Source organism: Ruditapes philippinarum, unplaced genomic scaffold (genome assembly GCF_026571515.1).
Source record: "Ruditapes philippinarum isolate M1 unplaced genomic scaffold, ASM2657151v2 ctg274_1_1_1_1, whole genome shotgun sequence".
Classification (NCBI taxonomy): domain Eukaryota; kingdom Metazoa; phylum Mollusca; class Bivalvia; order Venerida; family Veneridae; genus Ruditapes; species Ruditapes philippinarum.
The window spans coordinates 74427-99946 of NW_026862201.1; the positions used below are offsets into that span (position 1 = coordinate 74427).

The 25520-nt window shown below is 31.6% G+C and overlaps 1 protein-coding gene across 3 annotated transcripts; it reads right to left on the reverse strand.

The window, feature by feature from the left end:
* Nucleotides 1–25496, reverse strand: LOC132718262 (sarcoplasmic calcium-binding protein-like). 3 transcript variants are annotated; one of them, XM_060701917.1, is made up of 3 exons: nt 25319–25496; nt 2407–2509; nt 1–964 (listed from the first exon to the last, which is right to left on the reverse strand). In XM_060701917.1, exons 1-3 carry the CDS (start codon nt 25479–25481, stop codon nt 520–522), a joined length of 711 nt encoding a protein of 236 aa, XP_060557900.1. In that variant the 5' UTR covers nt 25482–25496; the 3' UTR covers nt 1–519. The 3 variants fall into 3 exon arrangements, with proteins under 3 accessions (XP_060557900.1, XP_060557902.1, XP_060557901.1); XM_060701919.1 differs by lacking the exons at nt 1–964; nt 2407–2509 and adding exons at nt 4007–4801; nt 5674–5783 and having other exon boundaries at nt 25319–25449; XM_060701918.1 differs by lacking the exons at nt 1–964; nt 2407–2509 and adding exons at nt 15660–16488; nt 17091–17198 and having other exon boundaries at nt 25319–25455.
* Nucleotides 25497–25520: the final 24 nt, after the last annotated feature.

Sequence of the window (25520 nt, forward strand, 5' to 3'; positions counted from 1 at the left end):
TTAACATTTATCATATTCCACAAAGTGGTCAGAAGATTTTATTCTTTATACAAACAATCCATTAACAACATGGGAATGAAAAGTGATAAATTTGTTACATTCAGTACACGTTAGTATGCTAGAAAAGTATAAAAAATAAAGCTATCCAGTACTATACTTGAATTCGTTGATTGCTTCTCATGTAGTTTGTTCAGCGCATAAAGCTATCCAGTACTATACTTGAATTCGTTGATTGCTTCTCACGTAGTTTGTTCAGCACATAATAATCTTTGTCATTATAACGTAGAAAAATACATATGCTAGTATCAAATTATATACATACGGTTTTATACATGTAAACTTATTCTGTTCTTAATCTTTGTTTATGTAATATTTACGCAGTCCCGCTTTTTTTCTAGGCAATTTATTTGTTTTGTTCTTTAACAGCTATATTTATGTATGAATGTTTGAAAAGTTTTGGTCGGAAAATAATAATTTTGGATATTTCATTTTTTCCCTCTGGGTCAGTTGGTCAGTTTGTTATACGCCTGATTCGAACGCTGTTTTCACAACACTAGGCTTAGAACTGTCCTCACTAGACGTGAAATCTACCCAGGATGCCACGATATCTTTCATAGGCACAAGTCCGTTTGCATCCGGGTTGTAGGCTTTAAAGAACTTGGTGTCTAGAGCTACATTCTCGTGGCCGTAAGCCTTGAAAGCAATAAGAAATTCCTCCTCAGAAATTGACCTATCTTGATTTGTGTCTATAACTGCAAACATCGTGTCAAAACAATTCTGCATTTGTTTTACAAACTGTTTCTTGTCGGCCTTGAAGTCTTTGTTTAGGGCTTCAACAAATTCTGATTCTGAAATTTCTCCCGTTCTGTTACGGAATATATACTCAAGCCACCATTTCTCGAAGTTTTCTTCTACCTGCTTTTTCTTATCCGCTTCTAAATGATGGAGCTCAGTGAACTTGCTCCTGAATAAACAAATTGATTAAATAATTAATTAAAATGAATAAGTAAAATAAAATAATTAATTGATTGTATAATTTTAGATTTAAAAAAAGATACAGAAATAAAGAAATAAAAAGCAAAGAATTAGTATTATTAGCTACAGTAAATATACTACATACAGTAATAAAAAAGAAGGGTATATAACTAGATAGAGGGCCTCGAAAGGTAATAAGATAATCTAGTTGTAAACATGTTGCAATCTTTATTCATTCTTAATTTTGCCTTCTGATGAAGCATTAGCTTCAGTAAAGGACTTATACCAACAACATGTAAACCCCTTGGATTTCCTTTGATAATTTACGCCTTGCATTTGTAATATAGGTGGTGTTGGTTTGATCCGAGGACAAGGCGTCATTTCTATATGATAAATGATCGCGGACATTGAGTTTTTATGATTAGTTGTCTCACGCTGCTGCTTCAGATATCATGTTTGATTAGTAAGTACTTGGTCACTTGCAAAACATAAGGTAAGTTATCCAGGAAAGCCAGGGTGGCGGGCCTTCCGCCGAGATAATGACTTAATTGTATAAAAAAGCACCAGGCCAACAAACAATTGACATTTATAGAGATAGTTGATATATGTCACGACCATCAACTAGTGTGCCAAAATTTCAGATTATTTTGTTGCTAATTTCAGATTTATCGCCCATTCAGTTTTCCAGAATAATTATTTTTATTCTGCAAATCGACCCAAAATCAAAAGTATTAACATGCATTGAATATTGACATTAGACAAAGAATCGCATTTTTTAATTTGATTCATAGTACATTTCTGTATCGTATTTTGAATATTTTCAGTATACATGTTGATCTATGCAGGAATTTGAAATGTTGTGTTTTGGATTTTAGACCTCAGTTGAAACTTGTCTTATAACCTTTAGGAACTGCTAAATATGACCACCACTTAATAATATTCAATAGGAAAATTACTTCAAACTTCTACAACCCACTTATCATGGACACACCTCACCGAGGACTTTTTGTCATTGCCCCATAGAAAATTCGGAAGATCTACAAAATTGCTACAACCCACTTTTAGCACACATACCTCTCAAGGACTTTAAGTCGTTGCTACAAAGTGAGGACACTAGGTAGACAGACCTTCAAACTTGCTTCAACCCAATATCGGGGCACACACCTTACCGAGGTTTTAAGTCGTTGCTACATAATGAACACACTAGAAAGATCTACAAACTTGCTACAACCCACAATTAGCACACATACCTCGCGAGGACGTTAAGTCATTGCTACAAAATGAGGACACTAGGAAGATCTTCAAACTTGCTTCAACCTGATATCAAGGCATCAACCTTACCGAGGAGTTTAAGTCATTGCGAAAAGACAGGGAATTTTGGAGATTTCGGGTCTGGCGATAGAATGATTATATCTGTAACTATGACAATACCTAGATTCTTCGACGTCCTCCTTGGATATTTTACCGTCATGGTTAACATCAAGAGATTTATACCAGATCTTCCATTTAGAGACAAGAAAATCGTTGGCCATATCTGAAAAAAGCAAATAAGGGAGAGAAATGAGATTTACATGTCTTTTTTTCCATCACGTATTATCCAACGAATTGTTGAAAATTGTTTTGTGTTTAGTGAATAAGGATTATTTTAGTCTAGTTTATGTTATAGATTCTTTAGTTTTTAGTTACTATGTAGTTACTATTTGTTAACGACTATGTATCAGTTAGGCAGGCACATTTATAAGAACGAACTGGGGAAAAAAAGGAAATCATATCGACTACAACATGATATGCATTAAGTATTTACATATATATCAATATCACTACAATCATGACATTATTCTGCTAGTCTACTATACATGAACGGAGAAGTAACATTCTCCGCGTAATAAATGATATAGATTCTATATAAAGAGAAAACGATTACTCGATCAACTGATGTTTTATTTTTGTTTTGTATTTTGTAAATCAAGTAATGAAAAAAAAACTTGTTTATATTTTAAATTTTAAATAATGATATCAACTATGATGTCATTATTATCATAAGTCTATGGAGAACATTACTTCTGCGACACGAACATGCATTTGATAAAATATATAGATTAAAATATAAAGAAAAATAAAAAATAGAAAATAAACAAACTGATATTATATCTTGTTATACTACTTCTACATAATGCAATGGTTTTAGAAATAAATACAAAGTCAAACCTAGAACATGCCAACATGGTGTGACGTAATAATACCGACACGAGGTTCCACAATTGCTCCATTTCATCCGGAAGTACGCGTAAAGAATATAACACAAGTCTTGTACGCTTACAGACGAAAAACACCGCGCCTCTGCCGATTATGATATTTCTACCTACCGTAAGTTTTCATCCGAGTCAGGTAAAAAATTATCAAGTTTAAAATGTTTTAAAAAATGTATCTGTGACATGAAGAGTTGACAATATAACTAAATTTGGTAGTTGCATTTTTTTTATCTTTCAAAGTCAATACCTTATTTAGCATGTTTTTGTAAAACTTCATTACACTCATAAACTAAATGTGTTTTAAAGTACAAGCAGTATCATTAAACCAGTACTCAAAAAATCAAATCTCTTAATAAATTTGTAATCAATTAGGTTTGCTTTGATTTCTTTAGTGTTACAAAATCCATTGCTGTTTAGAAGTAGAAATATATGTCTGAAGCATTAAAACAAAACAAAAACAAAAAAGGAAGCCGCCTCTGAACCTTGCATTTTAAGGTAAGGTCCATATTTAAATTTGCCAGGCGAATAAATGTTTGACTTAAATTAAAAATAGATAGTGATTATTAACATTATTGTATTAACGTTTTTTCATGTTACTTGTGGTACTTCATTCATTTTAGGGACCCTTTTAAAGGGATCTGTTTTTCCGGTAGTTTTGTATGGAAACACTAAATTGAAAAAAGAAAAATTGATGTTATTGCACATTTCTCCAATGGTATATAAGGCATCTTGTTAAGAAGAGCTTGAAAGAAATTAAAGGCCTATTGAATAACTCAGTGTGGAAATCATGGTCTTTTATTAAACGAGGTCGATGACAAAATATATCAGCCATTTGATAACTGCGACATTAAAGTCATTGAAGTCACCAGTCTTGTTCTTATTGTTATCAGTTAAAAAAAATCAAGTCCCGCTGTTTCCATGGTTATGGCTGAAAGTGTTTCTGTGATGTCGATGAACTAAAGATGACGTAAAAAGTCGCATATTCTCATCGCAATGGTCTGCCTCTAAGATGAAGATAATATGTTCCTCTGTATCTATCGAACTGTTTATATTCTGCCTGTGTTTCAATGTCACTGAACAGGGGATATAAATGGTAAATATTTGGACCTAGGAAAAACCCTTGTAAATGTTTTTAAACGCCTGCCTCGAATGCAGTTTTTACTACACTTGGCTTGGACGCATCAGAGCTTGTGGCAAAGTCTACCCAAGAGGCGACAATATCTTTCAATGGTACAAGTCCGTCAACTGGATTGTAAGCCTTGAAAAACTTTGTATCAAGAGCAACATTCTCGTGGCCATATGCTTCGAAAGCAATAAGGAATTCATCTTCGGAAATGGATCTATCTTTGTTAGTGTCAATCACATCAAAGATGGTGTCGAAGCATTTCTCCATTTGTTTCTTGAACTTATTTTTATCAGCCTTGTAATCGTTCTGAAGGGCCTCAATAAACTGTGTTTCTGAGACTTCTCCTTTCTTTCCCCTGAAGACGTATTCATTCCACCATTTCTCGAAGTTTTCCATAACCATCTTCTTCTTTTCAGCGTCAAGATGGTGAAGCTCACTGAACTTTTGTCTGAAATATAAAATAATAACTAGCAATAACAGTGCTGCAATTGCGACATCCATCATCCCTTACTTTGCAATAATATATATACATGTATCTACAGCTGTTTTTCAAATACTTTTATTTAACTTCAGTCACTATTGCTTTGTGGAAAGCATGGATTTTCTTTCTTTAGTCTCCTGTAAATGACATCGATGAAAAGTTAATTGAAAAAATAGAAAATGTAAAATAGAGGCACAAATTTCAAAATGTTGTAAGCGCAATGTAAAATTTAACTTTACATGACTGTTAGTATCCATTTATAATTATACCAGTTATTGCAACATATTTATGTTTTTGTTCCTAATTCAGGTAGAACTTATTTTCAATTTCTTGTTTCTATGTTTATTGGAATGAAGTGGCTTATCTTTTTGTATTACGCATACATTGCATCTGATGGAAATATATTTATTTGAGAATATTGCTTTTATAAGAAAATATAAAAGTTTGTGAGCCTTTCTCTTCCGGGTCTTAGACAGGTCGTAGGATAAGATTTATTCTTAAGTTCTATTATATCTATATGTTATTTTTGTATAGTTCCGTTTGTAGGTTTCTCATACAAACTAGGGTAATAATTGAACTACAATGAAGCTTCAGAAAATAACGATGTGATTTACAAAGTAGTATAACTTAAATGGAAAGTTCGTTATAACGCATTTACGGCTTTAGCTCATTTCCGGTTTGGACGAGAAGTTTCCGGATCCGGACAATAGATCGTTACTTTAGTGCAATAAATCCTTTTGTAAATGGTCATCTCTTGTCAAATTTAAAAGGACTTAACCCGTTTTTGCGCTAAGGTGACGAGATGAAGATAAAAATTAGAAGAATGAAGTGAACAGTACCTGGACTCTTCTACATCTTCCATGGAGATGGTGCCATCATGGTTTACATCCAGGGATTTATACCAGATCTTCCATTTGGAAACAAGAAAATCGTTGGCAGCCATTATGACCTACATTGTAAAATAAATGTATTTGTTAAAATTAACGAATAAGGTGTAGGTTAAAAAAGGTGCAAGTGCGTCAATTATCTAGAATCAGTATCAGGAAAAGAAAGTGTGTTGCTTTGCGGGAGTGCCACAATACCTTGAAACAAGTCTGGCGTTTTGAAATAATAGAGATTAGGAATTCCGGTTAAATCATTATTCAAAATGAGAGGTGCTTCGACAACGATGGTTATAAAAAGCTAGAGTATGGTGACAGGGATATTTTCTGGGATAAAGGTTTTGGAAGGCGGCATGATTTCACACAGAAGCGTTCGTGGGAGGATTAGCACCTTTCCGACAAGCGATTTTTACTGTCTTGCTTCAGATGTTTGAGGCAATAATGATGACTCACAGCTGATTTTTAAAAAAGAAAATCACACACGTGTTTGTCATCATACTGTTTAATGTTAGACATATAATTCACATTTTTGTAAGAAATTTCATAATAATAAAGAGAATTCTTCTAATCATTTGTACGTACACGCTATATGACAACGTGATGCAAAATCAAAGGGATCTTCAATCCCTTGACAAGTTTGCGTGAAATGCAACTCCGTGCGTCTTAAATGTTCTTTTGGAATTATTAATTGTAATAGAAACACCTTTGATGTAAAATATCTGCTATTTGTTTTGCAAAATTTGTATTATATGTAGTTATTGTATTAATTATCATTATCATATAAGAAATAATTATATCATTATCGTTTGTTTTTATTTCTGTACTGAGATATTCAGCACTTACTTACATACCTCGTTATTTACGTGCTTTTAATGGCAGTTCATTACGGTAAACGCTAATAATTGTCAATTTGTAAGAGTTACGAGTGCTTGCACATAAAAAAAGAAAAAAGAAAAAAAGAACAAATTCTTAGATAATCAAAGAGTATTCAACTTAATACCTAGTTTCTACGGTAGGCATTTTTTGTATTCTTACTCATTTTTGTACATATTTTTTGGCTTTTTTGTGAGTGCGTCATATTGATATCATCTTGCATTTGCAAGAAGGGGTATGTTCTTCGTAATGAAGTTATTGTGACTAAAACATTAATCAAAAGTAGAGCAAATAGAATCTACTTACCTATGACAGTACTTCACTTTACTGATGACTGTATTTTTTATGTAGCCTACTAAATCTCTTTCATTTCAGCCAATCAGCGGGTAGGGAAAAATAAGCCAATTTCGCACACAATTCCCATGAAATATCATATATTTATCATGGTACTTAAATGAGTTTTATCGTTTGCACCCATTAATGATTAGAAGATATGTCTTTTAGTTTTTGCAGTTTTTTTTTCTTCATTAGTTTCCAAAAAAGTTGGGCGGATTACTAATGGTCTCCTTCAAAGGTGTTGCTACTTAAAAATGCTATACAGACTAGAAAAAAAAATGGAACGAACGATTTTATGTTGTCATAGCAACATATCACCTAGGTTACTATGCCGAGTTCTGGTGGTATTTGTCTAAGAGTTGCGGAATGTCAAGCTATGTACATTTGTTTATTTGAGCAAGAACAAAATAAAAACACACACACTCTTTTCATCACACGTTATGGCTACTTTTGTTTGTTTATGAAGCAATTAGCTACGGTGTTAGAATCATGCCGAGTAGGTGTTGGATAGGTCAAGAGATAAATAGGAATGCATGCTACGTAAGAGAGTACATGTTCGCTACATTTTCTATATTCTCTGAAATTTTCTCCATCTTAACCACGCAAATCATTCTTCTTTTTGTATGAACGTGTTTGAAGATACAAAATACTCATTCAGTACCGCCTTTCTGATCCTTCGGGATTATTGGTATTGAAGGTTAAATATACCGCTTTAGCCGGTGCTAGGGGGCGTGCGAGATGATGAGCTCTCAAATTACCTACCATGAAAAGACTCAATCAATTTTTTTCAAATGATTTTGTTGTTTTCATTCTTTCCTAGGGATAACCCCCTTTTCAGACCTTTGTTATAGTCCTAAGTAAAACTTTTTAAACATATTTTCTTTTTGCAAAAAATAAACTACTGAGTATGTAACCATATACTCTGCATGTTATGACCTAGTTTTGACAATTTTCGTTGATTTTTAAGTGCAGTTTGCAGTGTGTAAATTACTTTTTTTGTTCACTTGACAATATTTTACTTTTTAAAACATATAAACCTTATAAAAATTATACATTGCATAAAGTCCACCTTAAATAAAAAGAAATAAATGCACGACTGAAAAGCTGGAATCCACTTAGCCTTTTATAATCAAACATCTTGGTTGAAAAATTGTTAATTTATATAAGAAGATCTCTCTCACCACGTTAAAACCTTTAAGTTGCATACCTCGAGATGAGCCAAATATTTCAGTAAAGTCAAACTTGAGATAACTGTACAAGGATTTTATTACAGTAAAAAAGTTTAAAATTCAAGTAATGATTTAAATGATACGTGTGATTAATAACTGATTTTACAGTATTTATCACCATAATAGCTACTGTGTGATTAACGCAGTGCTTAAGGGCCATTTTGCATATTATGACATATCTTTGACAGTTTTTGTTGATTTTAAGTGCCGTTTGCAGTTTGTAAATTACTTTCTTTGTTCACTTAACAATATTTTACTTTTTAAAACATTTAAAAAGTCATGAAAATGAGCATGATTCTGGAGGCATGCTGCTTTAAAGCGTCTTGTCCTTCTTGAAACCTGGACAAAACTATTTCTCGTTTTAGGAAAAATTTTAAATAAGTACTGACTGAATAGCTAACAGTGTTGACCAGGATCAGACAACTTAGGGGTGCCGAGTGATCTTGGTCTGCACTGATCGCATTACTATTCCCGCCAGCAGCTTTAAGAAAGAAAAAGAAAAATATCTGGTATCACGAATGCAAAAACTGGAGAAAAAAATCGTAAAATAGATCATTGCATTTTCTTTACGTATACATAAGTGCGATGTGTTTACTTAACTTTATGTACTCCGGGTAAGATTATTATTATTAGCTCACCTGAGCAATGCTCAGGGTGAGCTATTGTGATCACCCTGTGTCCGTCGTCCGTCGTCGTGCGTCGTGCGGCGTGCGTCGTGCGTCGTGCGTCGTCAACTTTTCATATAAACAACATCTCCTCTGAAACCAATGACTGCACATCAACCAAACTTTACAGAAATGATCCTTGGGTGGTCCCCTTTCAAAGTTGTTCAAATGGTTCCGGTCTGTTGCATATGTAGGTCACAGGGCCAGAAAAGGATTTCAAAAAACACAAAATTAAAAAATCTTCTTGTCTGAAAGTACATGGGCCAGAGCTTTGATTTTTGGTATATGGTATCATCTATGGGTCCTCTACCAAAGTTGTTCAAATTTTGTCCCTAGTGTCAAAATTGGCCCCGCCCCGGGGGGGTCATAGGTTTTTCCTTATATGTCTATAGGTAAATCTAAAAAAATCTTCTTCTCTGATTTGGCAAAGGCTACAGATTAGATATTTGGCATGAAACATTGTGTAGTAGACCTCTATCAAGATTGTTCAAATAATGGCCCTAGGGTCAAAATTGGCCCCGCCCTGGGGGGTCATTGATTTTCATTACATACATATAGTGAAAACTTGAAAAATCTTCTGGTCTGAAACTAAATGGCCTAGAGCTTTGATTTTTAGTATATGGTATCATCTATGGGTCCTTTACCAAAGTTGTTCAAATTTTGTCCCTAGTGTCAAAATTGGCCCCGCCCCGGGGGTTCATAGGTTTTTCCTTATATGTATATAGTAAAATCTAAAAAAATCTTCTTCTCTGAATTGGCAAAGGCTACAGATTTGATATTTGGCATGAAACATTGTGTAGTAGACCTCTATCAAGATTGTTCAAATAATGGCCCTAGGGTCAAAATTGGCCCCGCCCCGGGGGGTCATTGATTTTCATTACATACATATAGTGAAAACTTGAAAAATCTTCTGGTCTGAAAGTAAATGGCCTAGAGCTTTGATATTTGGTCTATGGTATCATCTGAAGGTCCAATACCAAAGTTGTACAAATTTTGTCCCTAGTGTCAAAATTGGCCCCGCCCCGGGGGGGTCATAGGTTTTTCCTTATATGTCTATAGGTAAATCTAAAAAAATCTTCTTGTCTGATTTGGCAAAGTCTACAGGTAAGATATTTGGCATGAAACATTGTGTGGTAGACCTCTACCAAGATTGTTCAAATAATGGCCCTCGGGTCAAAATTGGCCCCGCCCTCGGAGGTCATTGATTTTCATTATATACATATAGTGAAAACTTGAAAAATCTTCTGGTCTGAAAGTAAATGGCTTAGAGCTTTGATATTTGGTCTATGGTATCATCTATAGGTCCAAAACCAAATTTGTTCAAATTTTGTTCCTAATTAAAATCGGCCCCGCCCTGGGGGTCATTGTTTTTCCCTATATGTATATAGTAAAAACTTAAAAAATCTTCTTTTAAAGAACCCAAAGAGCTAGAGCTAAGATATTTAGCATGAAACATCTTCTAATGGGTGTCTACCAAGTTTGTTCAAATAAAAGCCCTGGGGTCAAAATTGGCCCCGCCCCAGGGGGTCATTGATTTTCCCTATATGCATATAGTAAAAACTTAAAAAATTTTCTTTTAAAGAATGCAAAGAGCTAGAGCTAAGATATTTAGCACGAAACATGTTCAAATGGATGTCTACCATGTTCGTTCAAATAAGAGCCCTGGGGTCAAAATTGGCCCCGCCCCGGGGGTCATTCATTAGCTCGACTTTTTTTTTTTAGATATATACATATTATATATATACTATATATATATATATATATATATATATATATATATATATATATATATATATATATATATATATATATATATATATATATATATATATATATATATATATATATATATATATATATATATATATATATATATATATATATTATATATATATATATATATATATACATACATATATATATATATTTACATATATATAAGATATATATATACAATATAGATACATACATAGTTTCATATATACACACACACCAAAAAATGCAATACATATATATATATATATATATATATATATATATATATATATATATATATATATATATATATATATATATATGTATGTATGTATATTGTATATATATATATATATATATATAAATTACATATGTATATACATATACATATACATATACATATATATATATATATATATATATATATATATATATATATATATATATATATATATATATATATATATATATATATACATAAAAAATCTTCTTTTAAAACACCCAATAAGCTAGACCTTAGATGTTTAGCATGAAACATCTTCTAATAGGTGTCAACCAAGTTTGTTCAAATAAAAGCCCTGGGGTTTAAACTGGCCCCGCTCCGGGGGCCTATATACAGGTGAGCGACTTTGGGCCATCATGGCCCTCTTGTTTTTAGGTTAGAATACTATGATGGTCAGACTGATATAATGTAGGTCAATAGGTTAGTCCGACCTGATGATGAAAATATGTAAGATGAAACAAGGCAGGCGGAAAGTGGACTAACCAAATTTCATGACGTCTTCTTACGGGGCAAATTTGTATCAACCGTAAAAACGAATACATTTTATTATAAGAAATTTAATAGTAATCACAAATGCAAGTATTAAGAAAGTTCATATGCCTATTTTAAGTTTTTAAAGTGCCTACACTGAAGAGTACAAATACCAAAACTTAATAAATACAAATTCCCATACTTAATACATAATAACTTCAAATTCTGACAATTAGTCGCTAAAAATGTTTACCTTTTGGAAGAATAAATACCTAAACATACCCATTTTTAATTAATTAAACTTTCTACACTAAGCAAATTTCAATGTTAATGACCACACTAAGTAATTCCTCACAGTTATCGGGCATATGCCTTTCTGGACATTTGTCCAATCACTCCCACCCCAACTAAAAATGTACCTTATTCATACTCCATTTCTTTAATTATTGGATTTGTATTAGTACCTCTAGACGCTTGCAGAAATTGTGATCACAAAATAGACACGTACATATCGTTTTTTTTTGTGTTTTTTTTTCCGCAGATTATTCCATTTTTCATTCATTATCATACATAAATCGGTGTGAAAAGATGAATAAGACATTTTAAAGTTCATTCCTTTGGGTAAAAAGGCAAGATTTAAGCATTTTATAATTCAAGCGCCTTGTCCGGTATATACCGAAATACAGTATTAAGTGTGGTGCCCCAATTCTTTTTTAAGTCTTACATACTAACCGTTCGCCACTTAAATTGCCTTTCTTCTAATATCTAGTTATAATATCTCGTTTATCATCATAAAGGAATTGTTTGGTTAATCAATTATAGAGAGCTTTTTTTCAAGTCTAAAGATAAAATTAAATGAAAATTGTATGAACGAATGTTACACTATTAAGAAGTTAGACAAAAAATAAATCGTTACCGTTTACACACCTATGTTACGATTTTACGAGAGATTCATTATTATGTAAAGGAAATTTCGAATCAGACTTAAATTCAGTTGCATTTTGAACGCTTATAGTCCGGTGATCAATGCTTTTTTTAACATCATAATTATAAAGTAACCATTTACACATTAACACATATGTTAAATCTGTCCCAATGTATATGATTAAGTATGTGCGCGACAGAAACAACGACTAATTAAATAAAATCAAAGTTAGCCTACTTTAAGATGGCATTTTTTTATAAGATCTGAAACAATATAATTAATGTAACACTGCGCCATAAAACTATTATTGGGAAAAGTCACTCTACAAACTGTAGATCAGATGTTAAGAAAGCAGGCTGCATTTTCCTTTTACAGCATTAATTTCTGACTAGACATCGTAAAAAATAAACTCTGATGTTTTGATTGAATTCTTGCCACAATTTTAATAGAGTTTTAAAACACGCAGAGGCGGTGTCTTTACTTTGTTTTGTCAAACAAGAACGTCTAGTTTAATGCCATTATAATCAAGATTTTATCGGTTAATCCAGTTGTATTTGTTTTTAGTATCGCATTCAGATGACTTGGTAATGTTATGTTAAAAAATAAAGCTCTTTAACAATTTAAGTTTTATTTCAACAATTTTTGATACACAAAGTTCATGGAGTCCGGAGATACATTAGTTTATTACCCTTATATTGGTATAGACAAACAACAACGCACACACACAACTTTTGACATTTTGATATTATGTGGGTGAAAATTAATTTGTTTCTTCGAAAGACATAAAATTTAACGTAGAAAATAATCTCATTAAATAGTTACACTCGCTTTCTCTCAAAGAAGTATCTTCAAGCGTGGGTCGCGAGACATCAGTTTATATTAATGAAGAAATTCTATCAGCGATTTCCTACACTATTCCTTTTTTGAGGTTAGAGAAATGCACACGGCATTAACCAAATACGCCTCTGTTTGGTGCATTGTTTACTACAATTTTGATATATATTTATATTTGGTACAATACATACGAATTTCCCTTGATTTAAAGTTTTGAGACAAATAATAGTGCTCAATTTCTGGAGTAGGTTAGCAAAAAGCGAATGGTTGATTTGGCAAAAAGCTGCATATACAAGTTGTAAATTGAAATAAAGTTTTGTATCTTCTTGACAAACGTTTGAAAACAAATATATCTACGTTAGCTGATAATAAACGCAGTAAATGTAGGTACTTATGGCATTTATCCATCTAAATAAATGACGAAAAGCCATCTCCGTAAGTGTGCACCATAAACACATTTTGCACTCGCCTGCAAAAATTGTCGGAGCGCATAAAATCACAAGAATTGGCACATCTTTATGAAAAACTGCACGAGTAAGAATGTGTTACGTTCATTCTCAAGGGATATATACGAGAAAAGTAACAATAAAATAATCATAATAAGTTCATTGTCTTTATAACAAGAAAAAATACGTTCCCTCCCTAATACACGTGAACGTATCTTCTCTGTGATTAATTTGGCACGCCCTTATGATATATGTCATATCCTTGAATGAGAGAATGTCAGTTGATATGCGCTTACCTTTGCAAACTGCTTAATACATGAAGACATGTGACTAGCTATGAGCACGTGTCAGATATGTGGCATGTCTTACAACATTTGTATTAAAATGACAACATCAAATAGACAGTTGTACGCAAAAAACAAACAGGCACAAGTCTAATGTAATCATCCCCCAGCAAATGTATCGAGAGATGAAACTAAACGTTATCGTTATTGGAACAAGTTTCGCACCACGTCAAAATTAGCTTCACGTGTTAATCTTTAATTAGAGCTCGTTCTGAAGCAATCTAGATATTATGTTACTTTTGTTTATTTTCAAAGTTTTTGTTTCTGTTAATGCCTTATAGTAGTATATGCGTCTCTCCTTTACTATACATTTTCTTCTGTCGCTCTTTGAACCTACGAATACTTAATGTGATAAAAGATAGATGTGAATTATTAAACAGACAAACATGTCCATCCTTCTATTGCATCAAAACGTTAAGTTTTTTTCTCATTGAACCAAATTGTATATGAAATATAGAATAGAAGCAATGAATGATACACAGTGTACATAATGTTGTATTTTAGCTGCTTTGAAATTGTACTTTATATATACATGCAAACTTGATAATTACAGTGTAATTTGTAATTGCATATTTCAATGTTTAAAGTTTTTCTACAATTTTCAATTAAACTTTCGCAATATAAGTTTCATTCATGGACACAACAATTTTGATTTATCAAAATAAACAATCATTAGCGTTTGCTTTGGCTGCTATGGAAATGTTGTTAATGTTATATTCGAGATATTCTTTAAAGGATAATAACACAAGGTTAAGCATTCAGTTAAAATGTGTCAACTGGACGTTGATAATTATTGGTTGATAATTACTTACACTACATAAATATATTAAAATAGTGCCAGGCAGGTGCTAACATTGTGACGCGCGTAGGAATCTATAAAAATGTAGTTCTTATAGAAGAATAGACATCGCCGATTTGCGTTACTATAATAACTCCGTAATTAACAGGTAGTCATATAGATATGTTCCCACATATGTTTCTAGTAAGCCAATTTGTGTATACGTGAGTGGGAGGATTGAATTATTTCTCATTTATTACTTATAGCTTCCATAGTTATAGTCACTCAATTAGGTGAATAACAAAGCTTTAGCCACTTTTTCTTCTTACCCCCTCATAACCAATCACTTTGTACTACATTATTCAAACGTTATGCTTTAAATAGCCTGGGTTCCAGTCTGTCGATTTTTTATGTGCTTCTGTTCGGCAAATCGAGTTGATACTATCAAAACCAGAGATGTTGTGCGTTATCTATGACGATCGAGTATGAAATAGCGCGTATGTTATAAATAAACAAAAAATATCAACGCCTGAATCCCAGGCTATGCTTTAAACACTCTTTTCATTACCTTGCAAACTGAAATCATAGAGTATCGACCAATAAAACATTTCCATATATGTCACTGAAAAACATATCGCATTTCTGTCACAGATTGCAGGTCCTCTTACGAAAGATTGTATGTTTCTGTGAAACAACTCAAAGATATATTGTTTTCTTTTAAGATTTCTTTCTTATAATGAGAGCAATACTTAATCATTTATAAACCCGTTAAATTAGAGCATGAAAGAGTGATAATTCTAAATTAGTCCTATATTTCCCTGGGGATATTAGTCTTCTCGTCTTCTGCAAAAACTTATTTGAATTCCTAAGACAAATAGAAATTTACTTGAAAGTATAGACCGTATTACCCTAAGTATTCCGAAACACTGTGGAAAGGCCGATGTAAAAACGTAACTTGTAGTAAATCATACGTTTTTGTTGATGTAATATGAAGAAGAACAGAAATATTGTAACCAATTTATTTAATAAAACCTCTGTTATAACGCATAATAGGTAATTAGATAATAAAAAAATTACAGCAATATAAAATGGTAACTTTTGGATCTTACCGCTCCACAACGGAGGAATCTCAGTAGACTGCATGCTTTATTTGGCCTGAACGAATTTAATTTATTGATACCGCATTATTATTCAACTTGAGTCCCGCACATTATCTTAAATTTGAATACCATCTTCTTCCTTTTTTTTAAACTCTAACCATTAAATATTCTCTTTACAAAGTCTTTTTGTAGTTGCCTTCTTTGAGCGTGTACCAAATAACGTAAAACACACATACGTCTATAGTCTGTTTATCTTCTTGCATTAAATGGACAATGGTAAAATAAGTTAAACACCGGACTCAAAAGCTGTCTTCACAATGCTGCCTGAACCTGAGGCATCTTCACCGGTGACAAAGTCTATCCAACTGTCGACAATAACTCTCAATGACACAAGTTGATCAGCTGACGGGTTGTAAGCCTTGAAGAACTTTGTATCAAGAGCTACATTCTCGTGACCGTATGCTTTAAAGGCGATAAGGAATTCTTCTTCGGAGATGGACCTATCCTTGTTTGTGTCAATAACATCAAAGAAAATGTTGAAGCATCTGGACATTTCTTCTAGGAACTTGGCCTTGTCTGCCTTCAAATCGTTGTTTAATGCATCGATGAATTCCTGTTCAGAAATTTCTCCAGTTTTTCCACGGAAGACAAACTCATTCCACCATTTAGTGAAGTTTTCCTGGACCTGTTTGCTTTTTTCTGTATCAAGCTTGTGTAAATCAGAAAATTTGGCCCTAAAACAGAAAAAATATCAATACATTTCTATAATTTTCACGTCTGCTTGCTTATGGTTCAAATAAAATGATATTGAATAGATATCTATGTACAAGTATGACGTTACCATAAGTCAGAATAGTAATTTTGATGCAAATATGATATACCCTTACAATTAGGTAGACAATCCATTAAGAGACCCCGTAGAAACCGTATTGCACGGCCTTACATATATTTTGACGTGACGTCATTTGCGTTTTACAATGGTAGTGAAGACGCGCTAAATGTTTGCTTGTCACATTAATGGCGTCATTGTCATAAAATTTCTTATTTTACTGTAAGCAATTCCTATATTGTATATGTGTTGAATAAAATGGTATATTCGTTAAGGTTCATTACTAAATCTTTTGATAAATATGCTCGCTCGCATAACATAATTTTATAGAACACTTTCAATAAATTCAGTATTGCACCTTAAGTTATTTAATATATCCAATATGCCTCAACTGTACAATCAGTATTTAATTGCAAGGACATGAATAATGAAACATAAAATGTATACACAAACAATTTGTACTGTTAATTTCAGTATAGTAAAGAAAAACTGTAAATATAGAAATACCTTGATTCCTCGACATCCTCGATGGAGATTTTGCCGTCATGGTTGACATCTAGAGATTTGTACCAGAGCTTCCACTTGGATACCAAATAATCGTTGGCCATTGTGACTCTGTAATGACACAAATATAAAGAGGTAAAAACTATAAAATTCTATTTTATGTATATCTATACTTACCAGACAGGGTGTATTCAAGAAAGGATGGATTCTAAAAACTGGAGGTAACAGACTTAGGATATGTAAGGATAGGAATAAAAGACAGACTGTAACTTACAAAAGACATAATCTTGTTTTTTATATTTCTTTCTTTTAATATATTTGTCAATATTACAAATAATCTTATAGAAAACAAACGTTTTTTTAATAATTAAGGTATGTTGTTGTTTCTTTTAGTTTGATTATAGTAATTAATTAAGTACAACAATAGTTATTCTACAATGCAGTTTTAACGCTTTGATTTTTCAAAAGTCACGTGATATTCATGCATCATGCATATAAGCCTTAACCTGCTGAAATTGTGTAATGGACATGCCCTGGTTTGAATTCGGAACAGTCCATTTTACTTTTAAGGGATTTAAATATAAGAATATAAAAACTGAGCAATAGCTCTTAATTAAAAACCTTGGTCAAACAGCACATTGTATCTATACTATTGGTAAAGCTACTCACTTTTGATTACACAACTAATACCAGTCTAGTCAATATAAGATAAATATAGAAAAGTCTTGATGGCCACGCCAAAAATATTATTGGCATCATGAAAACAATTACCACTTTCAATATATGCTTATATGACTTTTGTTGTTACGAAACTGTTATTGAACATTTGATATTGATTCACGAGTCACATAAATTACGTTGATACTTTACAAACTAGCTGAATTCAGAACGCTTTTTTGATAACGTGGTGTTGGAAATGAACTGTATGTTTCTTAAAGGGACACCACCGACGTTTTTTGATATAACGGGGCCGAAAATAATATTTCGATATTGTTACTCCATTTCATGTAGGTCTTGATTAACAACCTGTGTGCATTATTTCAGATCATTTGCTCGCTCCTTTTTTTTCAGATTGATAATTCTAATTGTGAAAAAATGACCCAAAATTGAAAAGCATTGCAACGTATATCTAGAGTATATTTCTAAGTTACCCCTTGCATATATTTCTGTTTTAAGTGCCCCAGCTGATCTATGTGAGAAATTAAAATTTTACGTAAATAGGCTTTTAGGGGCTCAGTAGGGTTCTTTAAATAATATCTGTTTTGCCAATGGTTAATGAGACTCTGGGTTTGTGTATCTGTTGTAGTCATTTATTTTATGTCATTCATATGTTATACGCAATTCGTATACTAAATCTAAATATTATAAACCATATCAAATCACACAAATATCAGTAGTAAAAAAGCAAACTGTAGTTACAAACACTAACTATTGTTAGTCAAACAATACAGCTATAGCAAAAATACATAACATTCGATCATTAGTACTAGCATATGACATTTTTCTGTCAGCATTTTCTACACAGTTTTGTTAGTTCATTTTTTTCTCTATCGAGTAATCTCTAATAAGTGACGTCAAATAAATGGTTGCTATATAATTCGAAATAAAAGTTGAACAAAAGAACAATTTTTTAACTTTATAATTATCTGATTATTTGAAAAGATGATTACTTTTTGTTTCATTGAGGCCAATTATCATTCAATCAAAAAATAATGTCTATGTCCGATGACGTATTTTCTGACGTCAAATTACGTTAAAACAGAATTACACTGATTTTTTTGTGAACTATTTATCTGCAAAATTTCACATTAATTTATGCTAGAAATAAAATTAAAATTCTTGTGTTTATAATAAATTCATCATGTTTGCCGTTATAACAATATCTAATATGTAATCACAATTTCTCTTGTTCGCTTGTCCAAACAAAATCGGCAAAAATCTTATAATCTGAATTTCGAGTCGTGACGTAAAATGTTAGTTATTGATTATTTACTGAAAACTGTATACTATTCTAAACAAATACAAAACACATACAGTAAACCTATAGCAACACATTGTGCTGTATAACACTAGGCATATCAATTATTACCTCCCCTGGTCGCCATTTTGAGGGTAATTTCAAATTTATTATATGATAAAAAATCTCTAATTATTCTATCATCTTCATAAAAACTAATTAATTTTTTTACATATTAGTGATTTAATACTGTATTCCCTAATATGTAAAACAGATTTTTACAATTTACCTCGGTCAGCTGTTTTTATTGATTTTTTCTCTTCATATCTTGTATAGAAAATAAATTGACCCCCAAAATGACTGCTACTTCTCGCAAGGGAGGTAAATATTGAAAACAACCAGGAACTATCTATATAGTCAAGCATTCTTTATAGTAAACACACTGCAAAAGTCTATTCTGAGCAAAAAATAGCATATGTAACAGTTCAAGAGCATTGCTACACATATATTAATTCATTGAACATTCGCTATTCTAGACGACAAGCTGTTCAGTCACGTGACAAGCAAGCCATTGCAAGCCGTCTGCTTACCTAGAACTATTTATGACATGTTTTCACAGGTTTCTGTTGACCACATTACTACGGAAAAAGTAATTCCTCAAATCGTATCTCCCTGCACAACGTTTGTTGATAAGCCCAGCGGTTTGTCGCAGATAGATAGATACTTTTATTTTCTCAGCACGGGAGAGCATTTCGTATGACACTTGTAGTACACATGTACTGCATTTCACTCTTTGTTTAATTAATTACATGTATTGTTTAAATATATCAAAATTAGTCATATTATTATTATTATTTTTTCTTTTTTTAAATTTTGTTTTGTTACTGTTATAAGCGATCTGTTGTTGTTGTTGTTGTAAACGATCAAACTTTTTCCTCAGAGAGTTGCTATGTCCTAAATCGTACAATGAAAGTGTTTGATTAACTCAAAAAAGAAGGTGATAAGCGACTAATTAAAGCAATGTGTGAGTATGCGTTACCATGGTAATTTGTGATTCAGTAGTTGACAGAAAGTAATAAAGTAAGCATGTTCCGTAGGTAACAATTAACTAACAACGAACGCTGTTCGATTAAAAGCAGATGGCGTACACCGATATTTATACATATACATTTCTTTACCTTGCCATAACTACTCCGTTACAAATAACAGAAGAAATAAATACCTCTAGTTATTATGAGTATTTATGATAAATTCTGCACAGTCAGCACTTTAAAAAATACCATTTTCATGTATAGCAACATCAACAACAACAACGACACTTATAAAAATGAACCATGACGTATTCAACAAAATGGTAAGACTAATCTAATATAATATATGTACAGGTACATACATGTATCATTATAAATAAATATCTTCTGATTGCTTCATTATTAGCATTTCTAAAGAAACAAACAAACCAATTTTTTACATCAGGGTATTACTCAAGTGCACTGTGCGAAGAAAACTCTTTATTTTTTTATATAATTTAAACGATATATTCATCGCAACAAAGAATCATATAAACTGTTTAAATATAAAACTTGAAGACGTATAAAAATCATATATTGTCAATAGCTTATCGTGGGGTAGTTTTTTTTATTTAAAAAATATCAACCAATAAAAACTCTTATTTTTATGATTATAATGATATGGAAATAGTTTTAGCACACACTATTTTACGGACAATTTTTGAATTTCAGAATATAAACAACAAACTATTCTAAAATGTTTCATTGATAAAGAAGAGTTAGACAGTTTCTTATTTACGATCATTCATACTGATAATGTCAAATGCATGATTCTAAAATTGATTTTAAAATCTCAATTCAATTGGGACATTTACAAGGAATTTATTCTTAATTACATAACGCAAGCAGAATCTGTTTCTTCCTTAAAATTCAACGTTAACATTTAGTTTTATTGAAGTGAGCGGTGTTGAATGTTTCCAATACTCAACAATCCCACTCGTAAGTTGCGATTTTTACTTTCAATTCACTACAATTTTTATTAACTCGACATTTCGTGTTAATTGAAGGCAAGCTTGATATTTTGACATTTAGACATTTTTCGTCTCGATCGTTTGGAACTTAGGCATTTTAAAGACATAACTATGGATTTTTTATCAACAGTACTGCACAGAGTGCTTTTTTTACTTACAAAATGTGAGAAATCTATTTAGCGACGTTCAACGCACGTGTTAAGTTTGGTCAATTTCATTACCTGTAATCGATTCAACGATAATACTATGGTTTGATTTTTAAGATTTAGAGTGCTAAAGGTTAAATAGGTTTTCAGTTGCAAAAAAATAAATGTATTTAAAAGAAAACGTTGAACATTGCTGTCATGTTTAAAATAAGAATCCGTTTTAATTCATTTGATTTATTTATAAACGAATATATTTAACAAGAGCATGCACAAAATAACGTCACTACAAGATAACGGCTTCAATTTTGAGAACAGTGACGTTTATAATCTATATAAACTCACGTCCGCTGAAAAATTGGGTATGATTTTAAATTTAAATCTAAGAATGTCAAACATTCTTCTTCAGATTGTATGCCCGTAAATATACGATTATTAGCCATATAACGATTAACACTCAGCCATAAATCATGTCTAAATGTTTATAAATCATATGAAATCACGCTATAACAGCTTGGAAAAAAAATGTCATAAAATGAATAAAATTGCATCTCTGTAAAAGCAGGAGACGCAATCTTTGCTTTCTTACACCTGATTTACACGTTGAACTTCTTGAGTATAACAGTATAAATTATTCAATCTTATTTATATGGCCAAACAGACGTCGTGGTAGCGTATGCATAAATTGTCACCTTAGTGCAGTAACAGGTTAACTCATATCAAATTATATAAGAAGATAACCCGTTACTGCATTAAGATAACCATACGTTGACATACATTTGTGACAATAAAGTACGGAGTCTGCTGTCATTTTTTCTTCTTCTAATGTAACATAAGACTAGGGAATAATTATCTTGAAATGTATATGTTTAAATGTTAAAGTTCGCTTTCTATTGAATACAATGCGTTTGCGGTTTCATTTTCTAGGCAAACCTTTTTCTTTTGCAAAAAAAATGTTAAGAATAAATTTCCCGGGAATTCTATTTTCTCCGTTAATAGGATATGACATTTTGAAATAATAGTTTTTTAACTGATATATTTGTTTTGAAAATTAATATCTACACCAAATATTTATAACAGTGTAATTAGAGCAGGCTGCCGGAGAGAAATACGTAACTTATGTGTTATGAAATTAACTTGGCAAAATGAGGAATGAAAAAAAAGAAATAATATGCGCTATCAATAGAACATTACTAAGAAATATAATTATTATCAATTATTTGTTAGTTAATATTTTATGTGTAGTTGAAGACAATTCAAATTAGCATGTAGCATAATTAAACATGCTATATGCTTTGCTTCTTTTATTTTAATGGGAAATTGTCAACTCCGTTTTAATCGATGAGATACAAGAAACTAATATTTCTTAGATGACCTGTGAAATTGAAAAATCTTTTATTTGTAGAATCTTTGGTCTTAAGACATACATTCTATAAATAAATATTACCCCCATTCGCTTTTATAAGATAGATCATTATTTACCTTACATGCCAGTAGCACATCAAAGTCATCAAACAGGCAATATATCCCAGTGTCTGTGATGGACGAATAATTTCATTAATAGTACATTATTACCTATTCGTTACACTTATTGTTCGTATACATCAAAAAGGCGAAAATATATGGCGCTAATACCAGCACGTGCTTCACGAGCGCACGTGCCGCTAATTATCTATACTGAGTATCTTACGAAGCAAGTTAATTATATACATGTACTAAAATTCTGGCAATGTATTTTTTCCTTCATTTTGTTACCTTTTTCACGAGCTTAATAATAAGCTGAAAGGATGTTTTCTTTATAATTTTTGTCTGTTTTCCAATCTAAAGGAGAACTGTTCATAGTTTAATAACAATAAATATACAATAAACATATAATTATTCGACATATCCCGGTGCTGGCTAATCCTATATAAATCATTTTATACGAACTGTTCTTATCTTTAAGAAAAACATGTCGTTTATTTAGTATTAAAAAAGTTACTTTTTTGTAGTCGATAGAAATAACAAATGCGGGAAGATGGGCGATTCGAATCTTGTCAAATCAGCATTTCAGACTTAAGAGACACTATGCGCTAGAAAATGCCCCTAATTAGGATAAAGCCGCTTGTTTTTAATATTATTGTTCTAGCACTGTAGCATTGAGAATGAAATAAAGAATTCCTTTAATGAGACATTATTACAAATCACGTACATGATTTCCTAGACTTATAATTGGTACACGGGGCACTAATGCAGTCATTTTTGGTAATTACCCAGGGTATATGCAATTATCTGGGGAATACTTTCCTTATAATGGAAATGTATGGTAAACATTGTAAGATACGCCGCACGGCTATAATCTAGTATACAGTAATTGTGCCATTACTCAACCTTCTACAGTTAATATTAGGATAATAACAATATAATATAGATGATGTTAGTAATGAAGGGTACTCATTTAAAAGGGCATACATTTTCGATCGATTACTATCAAATAGAAGATGACTTGTAGCTCCCAGCAATTTGCGTCGTTTGATGTCAATTATAAGGCAAAATTGCCTAGAAAAATAACCAAAGGTTCAAAATCAGGGCGCCTGTTTAAATTGTATAAAACAAACTAACTCTTTACTGGTTGAAACTAGAACGCTTCTTTACAGTGGGTCAAGCTTAATACGTATGAATGTATGAAAAGCGTTTTGTGTAAAAGTAACGATTACAATTATATATATTATGAAAAATCGAAAGCAAATACAAATGTGTATTAAAATTATTAGAACAGTCGTTGCAAAAAAAAGGTTTGTTAGTTTCAATTTTTGGGCCGAATATATTTTGTTCTTTTCGACGTCTTTTATTTTCGTAACGCTTCTTTCAATCTCATTAATGAAATGAACACAAAATTAACTACCATAAACGAAATTATCTTTTTCCAAGAAACTTAAAAACATTGTGTCTTCTACACTAATTGTTTTCACCGTATCTTAGAGTTTAATTTTCTCTTAGACTTATTTCTAGTGCATTGCTACCACTTGACGTTCAATAGTAGGGGCAAATAAAATCATAAATAAGCAATGAGAAACAACTGTATCAAACAATCATTTTTACTGCTCTTAGCACACCTTTCAGTGAAATAACGTCTTCATTGTACGCTAGCTTTATAACATATTTTTATTCCATCTTTTATAATACATTTCCTTATTTTCCCTTTTATCATCTTTATATTGTAGCAACTGATATTTTAACTGATTTTCTTTTCAGTTTTATTTAAAGAATATAAAATGTTTGCAAAAAATCATTGCATTGCTCTTTTTGTCCAAATATTAACAATAAATAAATTGTATTTTGGGAAATTTTCAAGAATAAATCGTTTTGGTATCAGTTAAATAAGTAAATTCAAAATGTAGCGAACTTATAGGTACTCGTCGTTGCTTAAAATTACTCTACATTATCATACTAAATCTGAAAGAGAAGGAGACTTTCATGCGCAATGATCATGCAACATCTAATATCAGAAAATATAAGTACTATATACTTAGAAATTCATTATACAAAATACTAAAACACTGGCATAATTGATGGAACAATATGTAATGAAATAAATAAATTACTAAAAACTATTTAACCAAATACTCTCGTCTCGTATGAATTATTATTATTATTCTAGGGGTGTTCTTTCTTCTTTAATCTCAATTAAAGTCAGTTAACATGTACAGATTCAATATATTCATAAATGTTTTAAATGAATAAAAATATGCATATCATTTCTTTAAATTCATATCAACTTTTAATAACAATATCTTAACTAGTGAAATATATTTAATATCGTATATCAGAAATCAAATTAGTTAAGTTTTATTAAATGAAAATGTATGTAAATGCCTTTTATGAAGTAATTTAATATACTACTATTAAATGGTATGTGAACGAACAGCTTCAGTAGAACCGTGGATGTAATTTTCTGTTACAATATAGCGAATATAAACGCCAATACAGTAAAGCAAAATCTATCAAGAAACGTTAAGAACTATATAATATATACTGAAAATAAAAGGTTATATATATAAATATAATTGATTTATTTGTCTACAATATCATCCGTAATAAAATATCTTACCTTTAGAACTGTTGCAGACAACACAGAAAAAATCAAAGTCCCCGGATATATTATTCCTAGAATCCAAACGAACACTCTTGACTGTGACTTGCAACTGTCGTCTGCTCTTACTAAGATCAGAGTGGCAGATATCCTGGTGGCACGCTCTAAAAAGAGCGTTCATCTACGCAGAAAGTGATGACGTCGACAGTTGATAAAATGC